This window comes from Akebia trifoliata, chromosome 11, assembly GCF_017979445.1.
Source record: "Akebia trifoliata isolate Shusen 1 chromosome 11, ASM1797944v1, whole genome shotgun sequence".
Lineage (NCBI taxonomy): Eukaryota > Viridiplantae > Streptophyta > Magnoliopsida > Ranunculales > Lardizabalaceae > Akebia > Akebia trifoliata.
The window spans coordinates 37,696,284-37,709,502 of record NC_141385.1 but is presented as its reverse complement, the minus strand read 5'-3'; the positions used below and the strand labels follow the sequence as shown (position 1 = coordinate 37,709,502).

The 13,219-nt window shown below is 36.9% G+C and overlaps 1 protein-coding gene across 5 annotated transcripts; it reads right to left on the bottom strand.

Moving 5' to 3' along the window:
* Positions 1 to 292: 292 nt before the first annotated feature.
* On the bottom strand, positions 293 to 12,878 carry LOC147391503 (ASI1-immunoprecipitated protein 2-like). 5 transcript variants are annotated; one of them, XR_015183251.1, is made up of 13 exons: positions 12,524 to 12,878; positions 12,053 to 12,130; positions 10,382 to 10,723; positions 9,541 to 10,269; positions 8,513 to 8,598; positions 7,846 to 8,390; positions 7,242 to 7,760; positions 6,449 to 7,097; positions 6,100 to 6,327; positions 5,882 to 6,006; positions 5,264 to 5,706; positions 1,052 to 2,332; positions 293 to 944 (listed from the first exon to the last, which is right to left on the bottom strand). XR_015183251.1 is itself a non-coding variant. In XM_086460015.1 (12 exons), exons 1-12 carry the CDS (start codon positions 12,590 to 12,592, stop codon positions 1,322 to 1,324), a joined length of 4,824 nt encoding a protein of 1,607 aa, XP_086316141.1. In that variant the 5' UTR covers positions 12,593 to 12,878; the 3' UTR covers positions 293 to 1,321. The 5 variants fall into 5 exon arrangements, 1 of the variants encoding a protein (XP_086316141.1); XR_015183252.1 differs by having other exon boundaries at positions 12,053 to 12,120; XR_015183254.1 differs by having other exon boundaries at positions 12,028 to 12,120; positions 12,524 to 12,605.
* Positions 12,879 to 13,219: the final 341 nt, after the last annotated feature.

The following is a 13,219-nucleotide window of genomic DNA, read 5'->3' as shown; positions in this document are numbered from 1 at the left end:
TTCGGAATGGGCTGATTTTTGGGGAGGATGATCTTCTAATCATAGAGATCATCCTCACCAAAAATCAGCTCATTCCAAAACTTCTAACCCATGTAGGACAAAAAACGTTTGTTAAAGTGTGTGGTAAAACTTAGGGTGCTGAACATTTCCCTTCCAAATATTTGTACATACTTTGTAAGAACTGCCAACTATGGTTATAATCTGTCCAATGTAGACCCTGCATCAGATCATCCAGTTCGAAACCCATTCCAAAAATAGTTGAAACCAGGCTTTCGAAAAATACAAAAAAAAATGATGACCAAGTTAAACATTAAGCTGAAACTCAGGTTAGACTTAATTTAGCTTGAGTTATGACTTATTAGATACAATCAAAAGGTAGCATCAATGTTCAACAAAAATATGATTATGAGAGACATAGGATAGCCAATTGCGTTTGACATGCAGAAGCACTGGAAAGCTGAAAACTCTCTTCCACCCATTTTCAACTACTCACTTCTACACTTGATGCACATTTTCCACTTGTTTCGTGCTCTCCTTTACACCAACACCAACGTACTGAAAAGCAGATTTTTCTCCACCGTTGGTCCAACCTCGTGACCATCTAAAAGAGAATGCTTCATAGGATGATGTGTCCATTGAACCTAGAGCTTAAAATCTCATTTCGAACCATTAAAAGAAAAAACAAATCTTAATCAAAATATTCAATGTTTTGGAATCAATGTCTCATTTTGATTTCGATCAAGTCAGAATGTCTTGCCAACATATTCTAACTTCTTGGCAGATGGTTCTCTACTCCCTTGCAGCCATAAAAGGCATGAAAATCTCAAGTTGCAGGCAGAGACTGAGAGCCAAAAGGCACAGACACATCAGTACCTGATAGCTTCTGGGAGTGTCAAGCAAACAGCACCTTCCTCATCAACTCTCACAAGTGCATATCTGCATGCCTGGTTATCCATTTAAGACAAGTAGTACAACATAAAAGAGCAATTAGATACTAATAAGTATTGGAAAAAATGAGGCAAGAAAACCAGGAGAAATCCTTGCGACTTACAGACAAGTCTGTTTTGCGAGTCCTGACAAGAGGTTAAGATACCGCGGCCGCTTTCATTCTCTTTATATACAAACAGCCGATGACAATGCACCCCCGAAAATGAAGTAAATAAAAAAAGAAAAAAAAATTATAAAAAGGATTTTGTATAGTTATGAACAAATTGGTCAACGGGCCCTCAGATAGAACCACATAGCAGATCATCCTTGATGATCCTGGTATACCATGATAGCAGTGAGGCCATAATTTACATGGTGACATGTCGAGCAAGATCTAAGTATCTGAGAAGCTACGGAAGAGCATGAGTGAAGTATCGACTTGGCACCTCTCGGGCAAGAGCTGCTCTGGTTTCGAAACAGGCTTCACGGTTTGTTCCTTGTCAGAGAATGGGAAGGCAAGCGAGAGAGAAAGAGATGCCAACAAATCATCGTCACTTGGGGGGGCTGTAACAGGATCTTGACACTTGCCTTGGTTACTTTTCTCATTTGCTAACGTAGCAAACAAAGGCATGATCCCTTGTTTCCGTCGGCTCTTTTCAGCCCCTAAAGCGAGCTCTAGACTAGGGACATCGGATTCCAGTTGATCTTCCTCATCATCTGATGAAATAACTTGCAATGGTATGGAGCTGCTTCCCGGCCCACACTCGCTGGGACCAACATTTATAGGAAAGAAGTACCTCTCAGTAGTCCTCAAGTTTTCGGGGAACACTGGATCGCGGCAATCCTCATTATGTATCTGACTCCAAGAATTCTGCTCCCTGGAACTATTACTGCCATATATATCACTGTAACACTTCCTCAGCTTCTTGTGTTCACTCTCCCCATCGACCAATATAACATCTCCTTGAACAGAAGCTTGTGAAGCCATATCCAGATAATCTAAGCAAGGGCGTTTCCTACTGCGCTTGAACTCCGAGCTACAATGCTCTTTCCAAGCTGGGTCACACTCCCGAGCAAAATCAGCATCTATCGTAACCTCCTCGCACTTCAATAGTTCCTGTTGTTTCACTTCATACACACTGCAGTCCTCCATTCTCTCCTGGACTTTCCCTTCAACTATACTCCTCATGGAACCACTCACCTCTTGAGCAGCAAAAGATGTACTAACAGATGATGTCTCCTGCCTATCTGATAAAGTTGAAGGAAAACCAGCCTGTCTGAAATTTGAACTATTCGAGTGCATTTTTACTGTTTTACCTTTACTAAGACAGCTGTTCTGTCTAGTTGCTTGAGAACACACTCCAAGCTCCATTCGATCTCTGTTGTCTAGATTTCCATGTTCTTCCTGCAGATTTAAAGACTAGTAAGTTTGTACAGCCTACTGAACCATATTAATGACCAAAACAAGTAAGTTGTTTTCTCAGTCACAGCTCCAAGTTGGAATGGGATCTATGAAAGAGAATTTATGCAAAATAGAACACAGCTTAACCAAAGGAAACTGCAAGCTTCAGGTGCGTCAGATTTTACAGATCCGCTCCCAATAAAACTTAAGAACAATGTAACCATTGAATTTGATGTACAAGAAACATTTCTTGGGCCGCATCATAGTTTCATATCCTCCAGCACATTCAAAGCTTATACTTCTAAGATAAGAATGCCCATTTTTTAGGTGCATGGAGAAGGGTTACCTATTTTGTTGCATGTGTAGTGAACCAGTTCATAGCACGGTTCACACTGGGGTCAAGAAATGTAGCGAACCGTGAACCGGTTCTGATGTAGGACATCTGTAATTCTAAGTAATTTCCTAATTTTAATAGGATTTGTTTATATTTTCTAGTTTTAGTAAGATTTGTTTTTCTAATTCTACAAGGATTTCTATTTCATAGTTATGTTAGGAGTTCAATTCCTTGTTAGTTATTAATATGCTTTTAAAATTCGTTTTTATTATTTAGACTGTAATTAGAAGTGTTTAGAAATACCCAAATAGACTTATAATAGGTTTAGAAAGTTAATATTATCTTATAGATAGATTAAAAAGTTACTTTTTAGTATTTTAGAAGGTTTCTAAGTTGTTATGATGGAATTATCTATATAAGGAGCTCTAAAAACGAAATTCAATGAATTCAAAACGTATCAATTCAATTAGTTTTTCTCTCTTAATTACTTTTTAGTTTTATGCTTATTTTCCTCAAGCTATTGCTTGTATCAACTGAATCTATTGATTAAAATTGATTTTGTGTGTTCCATTGAACACAATATCTTAATTCCTATTGAATATATTGCCTCACACGCTTCCACTACATCAGGTTCGAATAGAACCAGTTCGTGGTACAATTCACATTGGGTTCATGAAATGTAGTGAACCTAGCAAACTGTGTTAATCTAACTTACTTTTACGTAGCCCCCCATGTTTTGATAGTATTTGAGGTTGCTCCCCAAGTTTACAAACTAATTGCATGCCCCTTTAATATTGGTTTTTATTAATAAATTAAAGAAAAATCACCAAATGCCCTCTTCTCTGTCGACCCCTACAAACCGAGTTTATTCTAGTGGTGAACCACAAAAACTGAGGGAACCCACGAACCAGGTAAAATAAGTAAGGAGATAATATTTATCAACAAGAGGAGGACGAGAAAACCGACCAACAAGAACAACACCGTAATGGCACACAAGTATTAACAGACTCTACAAACAATACAGTAAACCAAAAACATAAAACCCAACTACAATATCAAATCATTACAGACTAAGTTCCATTTGAAATCTACTCCAAAAATACTCAAATTTCTTGCACCAAAAGAACAATAATGTCATGACTAATAGTCAATTGCACATCCTCTTTTCCTCTAAAGGTCTGGCCATTGCACTACTTTCATAACAACCAACTTACTTTTGCACATATAGCAAAAGTCAGACTAAGGAAATCCCTCTAGATCTAATGTTATCCACGGTAAGGATTCTGTCGAGAGTAGCAGGCCAAATTAAAAAGGATAACTCATTTCTGCTTCCTCCCCAAGTGATCAAGATAACGGCACTGCCCGTTTGATTCAGACATGCAATTCCCTGAGTGGTAAGTTTAACCCCCTCCTCCTCCCTATATAACGCTCCCACCCTTGACCAAGTAACAATATTGTCCGCTTTAGGTTTCCCCTCACAGCTTTAAAACATGTTGTTACAAGGTAAGAGAGTTGGACAACCTATAGCCCAGAATCTCAAACGTTCCTTGGTCGATGTGGACTACACCTCCGTCCCAGCTATTCCACAAGCCCAACCACATGTGCCAGATCGACCACAGGTCCATCAGTAGCGCACGGGCAAGGGTGTGACATTTTATTTTTGACAAGTAGAGTTTCATTGCAAGAAAATACTGTCACTGCCACATCCTACAAATACAACTTAATAGCTCAATATTTAGTGCTTACAACTACATGATAAACAAGAATATACTATATATGAAGGAACAAATTCGATTATAGTCTCGGGTGTTTCCCCAGGTATTTTCAACTTCTCTTTGAGTTGCGGCTGGCACTGAGTTATGCATATACAGCTTCAAAGAGAATCTTGTGGAGTCGTCTTCCTTTTGCCATTTGTTGGGTAATTTGGAAAGAGAGAAATGATCGTTTTGAGTGTTAAGAGCATTCGGTGGAAGATATTACTATCACAATTTTAGACTTCTTGTTGAGTTTTTTTTTTTTTGTGCGTGTGCGTGTAAAGTTTTTTAAGGAACTTAAATGTATTTCTTTTTTTTCTTTTTTTGTAGAGGATTTCATGTGTAGGTGGGATTGGGTTTTGTTGTATAACATCAGAGTAGTGGTTTTGGGCTGTATTTTCTGTTTGTCAACTAGACCACTTTATTCTAATAAAATTTTTACTTATAAAAAAGAGTTTCACTATAGCGTACAGATACACCAATACAGAAAATTTACTTGGAAATTGAGCCTGAAGCTCAATTGGATTCAAATTGATCCCACGGGTCACAGCTTAGCTATCAACTTTACACTATTCCCAAATAAAATCATAACTTGTCCAATTTACGAGGAGATTGAACCTGAAAGTTCATACGGTCCCATTCTTATTTCTTTGCAGCATGTATAGCTTGTATCATAGGCAGATTGATTGACCTCCTTTTTTCTTTGCTTTAATAAAATTGTCCACTTATTAAAATAATTCATAAAAATGGATAAGATTAAAACAAGACTAGAAATATCCACAACAATCAGAAAGGAAAGATACTTTGTCTACTAAACTATATGCATGCCAAGGAATAAAAGCTTACCATGGAGGTGCCATTGCCTTTCATTTCTTCACACGGCAGTGCATCACTTGTTGTAATTCTTGATGAGAAATTGGTGTCAAGAACACTCAAACCAGGGCTAGAGTTTGTTTCTAAACCCAAACACTTCTGATTGTGAGGAGATCCTTCTTTGTAACAATTTGTATCTAACCTTCCAGAAGATGAAAAAATTGGAAAATTCATTGAGGCAGCGGATTTGATTGCTTCTAGTGCATTTTGTGATTTGCAACCGGTGGCCAAATCTTTATCTATATTCATACATTCTTCCTGGGAAACAGCCATGGCAGGTGTAGGCAACTCTTCTTCCAAGGGTACCACATTCAGATTGGCTCCAGAAAGATTCTTACGGGAACGAGGTGTGTGGTCTTCACAATTTACTCTCTTCCCTCTAAATACACCCCATAGGAAAAATAGCATGTTCCAACCTGCCAATAACAACTAGTGTATTTTAGCACAGCTACAAATTCCACATAAATGAGAATTATTACATTACAATAGAAGAGAAGCAATCCAACAAAACTTAGTAATATAATGACAAAATTAGTATGTTGAAGGCTATCTGTTCAATATGAAAGTAAAATGTTCGAGATATGTTCTTACATTGTGATTTCTCAGGGAGTTGATTGGATGGGAATATCAAAAGTTCAATTCCATCAAATTTTCCTTTGAGGGCAAAATCATTCTTAATCATGTTTTCCAACAAGCTTTTATAGCTCCTTGCATAGCTGTGTTACGGGAGATTCAAAAAAATTGTGTCAGCATGAAAGGGACAACTTCAGGTCAAGAATGAACTTCGGAAAAAAATTGTTAGGACAGACCTCTCAAGATCTTTCGCAAAGAAATATAGGGCAATGTTATCTTCCGTGGCACAATTCTTAAACTGTGAGGGCCATGCATTCAAGCGAGGTACTTCCTCCAACACAAATTTGCAAGGAAACTTGTTCACCACTTCAACAACTTTGGGTGATGCACAAGTCGACAAGTGCGCTTGAATCCCGTCACAGAAGTCGGTAAGTCTTCCACTTCTTTGCACCTCAAATCCACCTCTGCGTGACAAAACTCACATATCAGAAATTCTAAAAATGCAAAGTGCCAAATAGAGTGAATGAAATAATGTCTTCTACTAATATTTAAAAAAAAATGTGAGTGAAAGAGAAAAGGTCATACTGCCATATGCAATCATGCTCTGGAATGGATAAAACCCTCGAGGGAATGGACGAATCACTCATAGAAAGTTTAAATTTACTTCCATCCAAAGGGGTAATGACATCTGAGCATCCTGATCTAGGCTCACATACTGCTTCCGTTGGGATTTTACTTGAGTCAGCAGTAGAACACCTGACACTGTCTTGCCCATCATACATCCCATCAATGGAAGTCAAATTCCTCAAGAAATATGAAGAATTCGATAGTTGATCCTTAGAAGCTACTTCGCTGCTCAACTCGGTACTTGACATGGATAAATCATCAGATTGATCAGGCATCCTACTATTTTTGTATGTTTCAGATCTGTTTAGAAGGGCATTTTCGACTGCATCTTTTGACTTACTTTCATTCGTCACTTCCCTTGAACTTATTGCCCCAGAAGTTTCAAGAGCGCGTGTCCCACCATCTGGGCAAACACTCTTTCTTTGCACAACTGCATCACTATTATTACATGGTCCATCAGCAGTATAAGAAGAATTTACCACAGTTTCATCCTTGGGACTAACTTGACTTGGCCTTTGCACAGCAGAATTGTGCATTCCGTTCAAAGATGTAGATCCAACCCCACAGGATAAAGATGAGGACTGCCTCTTGACATCATGGCATCCAGCTAAATACCATAGGAGACAAAAAGTCCAATATGAGAAATTAACACAAACAGATAATTAATAATACTAATAATAATAATAATAATAATAACATCAACAACAACAACAATAATGACATTTGCAGTTCAAAAAAGAAGGTATGGTACCGAAAGAATTTGGAGTTTCTGATCCTCTACTAGTGGGAAGACTAGTTACTTTAGATGAAGTATTTAACTTTCCATCTGGTTGAACAGCTTTCAGATCACGATTATTGTTTGCAGAGGAAAGCAATGGCATGGTTTCACCACGAGAAGCAATTTTTTGTTCAGTCTTCGGACTAGGCACGTTAGAACCAGCTTTAGTTGAGACCAGAGAGCGTTCTGATTTAAAGGAATTCTTCCTATCAATTAAATTCTTCTCTTTTGCTAGTTTTAATCCTCTTGGATCCTCACTACGAGAGAGGTTAGACGAAAGAAGTTTAGCTTTAGGCTCCACGCTATTTGAATTTAAGGAACCAGTTTTGAATGACAAAGATTTGCTGATAGTTCGGACAAGTCCTTCTCTTTTTGTCTCGTTGGTAGCAGTATTTCTAGCCAACTTACGCTTTTGAGAAAAATCTTCATGTATCAATTTCACTTTTGGTTTTGAATTTAAGGTGTTAAAAGATTTTGACTTTGAAAGAGCACCTGTAGGAAACCACAGATTTAGAGATTAAGAAAGAATTTGACATAGCCAACAAGGTAATACAAAAGATATGTATGCAAAATTTACCCCAAGGAGAATGAAGTTGTGATTGAACCCTTGATAGGTTATGATCTGAAGTGGTAGGAGAGTGTGCGGTGTCCTGAGAATTATTGGTAGCACTACCTCCGGAGGAAAGTATTCGCTGAATTGGCTTAACTTTTCCCTTATCCAAGTTCTTGAATGAACTCTCCCTCGACAGCACAGCTTTCTTGCTGGGACTGGATGGCATTGGTGATCCAGTACTAGTTTCAAGACCCTGTCGTTTTGCTTCTGGAGCAATTTCTAGATTGTTGGAATGTCTCTTAGAAGGGAATCTTGGACTTGGATCAACCTTGGTAGCTCCTCCCTTCGCTTCCCCTTCTGGCAATTTGATATCCAACTTTGGGGAAACCTTAGAACTAAGGATACCTCCAGAATTTTGACTTTTTTCATTCACACACGATGCTTTTGAAGTACCCAATACTGTTTCAAACTTATCTTGTTTTTGGTTTTCGGCTTCCTCCTTGAGCTGGCATACTTCACAAAGCCAATCATGTTCTGGGACTTTATCCATCATTATTCTCATGCAATAACTGATTGACAGTAAACAAGAATGTTAGTGCCATCCTTAGAGATGGAGATATAGGTGCACTTGGAATTGATAGTCACCATAACTGTGCAACTACACATATCCAAAAGACTAAATTGTGCTTACGTGTGCTCCGCCCCATCATTGCACTTACTGCAAATAGCAAGCAAATCCTCCCGGCCGGCATCCCCACAGATATCACAAACTTTTACCTGTTTCCAGGTGGCACAACAATAAGACAATGTCGTCAAATTGTTAATGAAATTTAAAAATTGTAAAGCAACCTGTAAAAACATTGGTAAAAAAACAATTCTACAAGATTGAAAGATATTGATCAGACCACTTGCATCTGAAGCAACGTCACTTTCAAGAAGCACAGAAAGAAACACTGGAAATTACTTTTTCTAGAAATACAAAGAAATTCATTGCTAACAGTTTATCCATAACTTCTTAAGAACTGATCTTCTGTAATGTCTTTTACTTCCTTTCATGTGTTATAAGAGATTAACTCTTGGTTTTCCATGCAACTTATCTGAATTGACAACAAAATCATTGATGTTGCAATAATCACAGCAGTGATCCTCTCAGAAGATCAAAATCTTAGATTTTTTACAAAGGTGACAGAATTCCTTCATCTAACTTGACCTGAAACTTAGTACAACTTGGTACATGCTCAGCTAATTCAAGACCATGAACATATTTAATTTGTTAATACTCATCTGAGTTGCTTAAAAAAGTAAAGCATATAAGCAATCACTCAACGGTGATTTTTTTTTTTTTTTTGACCAGGTCAAACGTGATGGATAAACACAAATACTCCCTACAATTAGGTCCCTAGAACCATTCCTGACTTGGGTCATTCAACTATATATCTCAATAAAGACAAAATCCTTTCTCCTTATATAGGTAAGAGATCTTTATCGATAAGAGACATAAAGATAACCCAAACTAAGCTTGAACAAGTTCCTGGGAAAAAATGAGCAAAGAGGGCACTTTGAAGTACCAAGAATGCATAAAACAAAATTCCCTACAAATATATTTCTCATGAAATATACATGAACAGAAATAACAATTTTATGCACCAACAATAAATGAAGTCATATATATATATATATATATAAAACATCAACAAATAAAGAACTGGTGGCACTCACATCATCCTCCAAAATATCTGCTCCATTGCTCTCATCAACGAGCTGAGATTGTGAAGGAGGTTCCTGAATATCAGGTACCTCAGGTAAAGAACTGGACCTCTCATCTTGTTTATTTAAGTCTGAACATTTCACAGATTCGGTTGGAGAATCTTCAATATCCATGCCACTTCTTGGTGAACTAGATTTACTGTTTTCAAATTTAAGAAGGATGTTATTACAGTTGTGTGTGGTTGATTTCTCTGCACTGACACTGTCAGACGTCGCTAGTTTTGCCAATGATGACTCCACATGTTCCATGGAGCATTCCGAAGGTTCATCTTGACGGTGAGAACAAGAATTCTCTCCCAAATCCTTGGCATCTGCATTAGGGATGAGTGATTGGCCACTTCGAGAATGAGAATATGGACTCCATACTTTTTCTGAACTATTTTCCACACAGAAATCTTTCGAGGAAGGAACCTCTGATGGTCCTGACTTGTGGAGTAATCCAACAGTGGGATCCAACTGTAAGGATTCTTTCGCAAACATTCTTGGCCTCTGAGATTTCAAATCCACATTAAGATCTCCAACCGGTATATTTGCGTTGTTAGCCCCACTAACACATGATATGTTATCACCATGGCATTCTACAACTTTCGGCTCCTCATACTGATTTAAGATGTTTTTCTCATCCACATCAGATGCCACACGACTACTTGAAGAAATAACAAGACTCCGACCAGTAACACACTGCGGTTTCAAAAAAAAAAAGATCATTAGCAATAGTTCCACCAAATGACACCTTTGGAATAATCTCAACATATTCAGATGTATCACATATAAGAAAGGTCTTTAAACTCACCATACTTTCTGCATTTTCAGAGAGTGAATCATGACTTGAACTGGCACCGATTAAGTTACTACTTTCGCTAACTGTATGATGCTGATCTCTGCATGCTCTGTTCTTAAAAGGAAGCGGCACATTAGCATCATTGAAAGAACACCGACTAGCCACCTTTCCTCTAGAGGTTTCATCTGAAAAGTCATTCTCAGCTTTCAACTCCATGCATGGGACTGTTAGGTTAAAATGCATACAAGATGAACAAGGTGCGGCACACACGTTGCATGTCCCGGATTCTGCTCTCATTCGAACTTGCTCACTCACCAAATGCCTACCAAATTTTTTTTCAACAAGAGATGTTTCCTAATAATTAAAAAAAAAAAAAACAAAATGCGTAAGCCAAAAAGAAAAAACTATAAAAAAGATAAGTACACGAGTAGTCCCGAACAACAGAATCGCTGTGCTCAAAAATAAAATAAGAAGAAAGCTCGTTGATAAAACTTAAGATGAAAAGTAAACTATGGAACTAGAATTTGAAACTAAATAAGAAATGACAAAGGATAACTGAAATCAGATAAAATATTCAGCACATTCTCCTAAGAGATATACACCATGTTCATGAAAGAGAGAATTTTTCATTGTGATGTAGGTAAATCAAATCAAATGTTAGAAAATAATAGGGATAGAGATTGATCGTTTCTTTATTGCAAAAACACAGTCGCTCTCCAAAAAAAAAAAAAATAGGCGAGATGATGAAGAACTAGAGAACTTAATAAAAAGTAAAGGTATAAAAGATAATTTCTATGCTGAGAAAAACCCTTTGCATGCACGTGAGAGAGAGAGAGAGAGGATAGTTTATTGTTGTGCACAATTTCTCTTATTAATAAAAAAAAAAGAATAAGAAAGTTATTTATCTAGGAATTCAAAACTCTACATCTAGGAGTTCTATACATGAATGTAGGAGAGAAATAAATTGAAAATTATTTATTGGAGCTCTTTATTCTTCATGTTATAACATATGTACTTTTGAAGAAGATGCACTATATTGAATTGCATGCAACTCCAAGGCAATCACCCAGGGGCTGGCAACCCTAGGTGTTAGGGGTCCTGAATAAGCAAAGCGGTTACTTAAAAGAGACATAACCAAAGCTTTTAACCATACAGAATGACTCTCACAAAACCCAAGAAGGTAATCATCAATATCCAACAACAAACCACATGAAAGCCTGCACGCTTTTTTTTTTTTTACTTTAAAACATGATTCACAAGGTGATCATTATCGACCCCAAGATTTTCGTACACGATACTGACAAACCCAAAATTTATTATAATACTATGAAAAGCTATTCAACTAGATCACAAAATAGAAGAAATGTTGATAAGTTGATACAGATAAATCTCATATAAACACTATGTGAGTCAAAATGTGATTATTATTAAGTTTCACAAGAGGATTATTTCCACTTCATACACATATCTAACGTGCAAATTCAATTAAACCCGTTTCTTAATATTCAATAATGTTCATAGACATCCCAACTGATTCTAACATACATCTCTCTAAACAACAAACTTTAACAGAAAACCCTAATTAATTAATATTTCTAGGAATTCAATAGTTGGATTCAATAATAATGTCTTTGGAATTAGCCGAACATGAAATTTACCCTGGTACTGTCAACGATGTCTCACCGTATTCTTCTGAGGCTTATGGTCTGTCTCGTCCATAGGTCCTTGAATGCGACAACTCCCTTTCAAGACTGGTGTGATCTAAAAAGGAGGTTAAAATTTTCACATAAATTAGCATCTCCAATATTACTGGCATCAAAGCAATGCTAAACACAGATTAGCAATCAAAATATGATGTATTAAACCCTAATTTATGAATTAAACTCTCAGAAGATAAAAAAAAAAAAAAAAGCCCTTAATTATCAAAAATAAATTAAACCCAGCAGAGCAAGATATCAAAATCTTTAACCAACAAACCCAAAAAATCAATCTTTTCACACAGATTAATGCCAACAAACAAAAAAAACAAAAACAAAAAAATTCAAATCTTTGAATACAGAAAACACAATCAAGCAACCAATTCAAAAAAATATAAAATAAAAAAGATTCAGAAACCCTAATTGAAAAATAAGAGAAGGAAACAAATTAACATGCCTCCGGTTCCAAGATCTTTTCGGTGACATCGTAGAGTTCTTTGAGGGGTCGTTCCTTGCCTTTCGTCATCAAAGATCAGATTAACAACAAGATTGAAAGAGAGATCATTTAGGGTTTCTTACTATTATCTCCATCACAGAAATTCGAGCCATGTTAGAGTGAAGAAGAAAGAAGAAAGAAGAAAAATAGGGCAGAAAGGGATGGATGGATGGAATGCTATCGTGAATTGGTGGGGCGTATGGTGTTAAAGTGCGCCCACGGATTGATGGATCTGATGAAAATTAGATTGATGGATCTGATGGAATCATGGAAATCGGTAGATGTCTCTCTCTCTCTCTCTCTCTCTCTCTCTCTAAGTTACAAAAAATGAGTTAATTTTGGGTTGTTTGAAGGAACAGAAGCCGTGTTTTAAAAATCTTCCTAGATTACGGATGTTCTTCAAAATTTCATTTTCTGAGTTGGCACGAACTGGTTATTCCACGTGTGTTGCCAGCTCATCCTAATATGCTTCAGCCCTATGTAATTTTGCCAGGTGGCAACCCAGTGGTGAATATTTTATTTTTATTTTTTTATCTCTTTATTATTATTTTTCTAATGCCCTTGCGATTTTTAACATATACACAAAATTTTCCAATTTTTTTCAAAAATTGGTAATATTCTTTTGATAAGGTACCAGTCAATTAAATTATCAAAATA

What these genes read in the sequence shown, in the direction of transcription:
- LOC147391503 (XM_086460015.1), bottom strand. Translation starts at nt 12,592, where the DNA reads ATGACGAAAGGCAAGGAACGACCCCTCAAAGAACTCTACGATGTCACC. An exon ending in CTGAAAATGCAGAAAGTATG is followed by an intron (nt 10,270 to 10,381) that starts GTGAGTTTAAAG and finishes TTGAAACCGCAG; the next exon opens with TGTGTTACTGGTCGGAGTCT. An exon ending in CAGATATTTTGGAGGATGAT is followed by an intron (nt 8,599 to 9,540) that starts GTGAGTGCCACC and finishes ACCTGGAAACAG; the next exon opens with GTAAAAGTTTGTGATATCTG.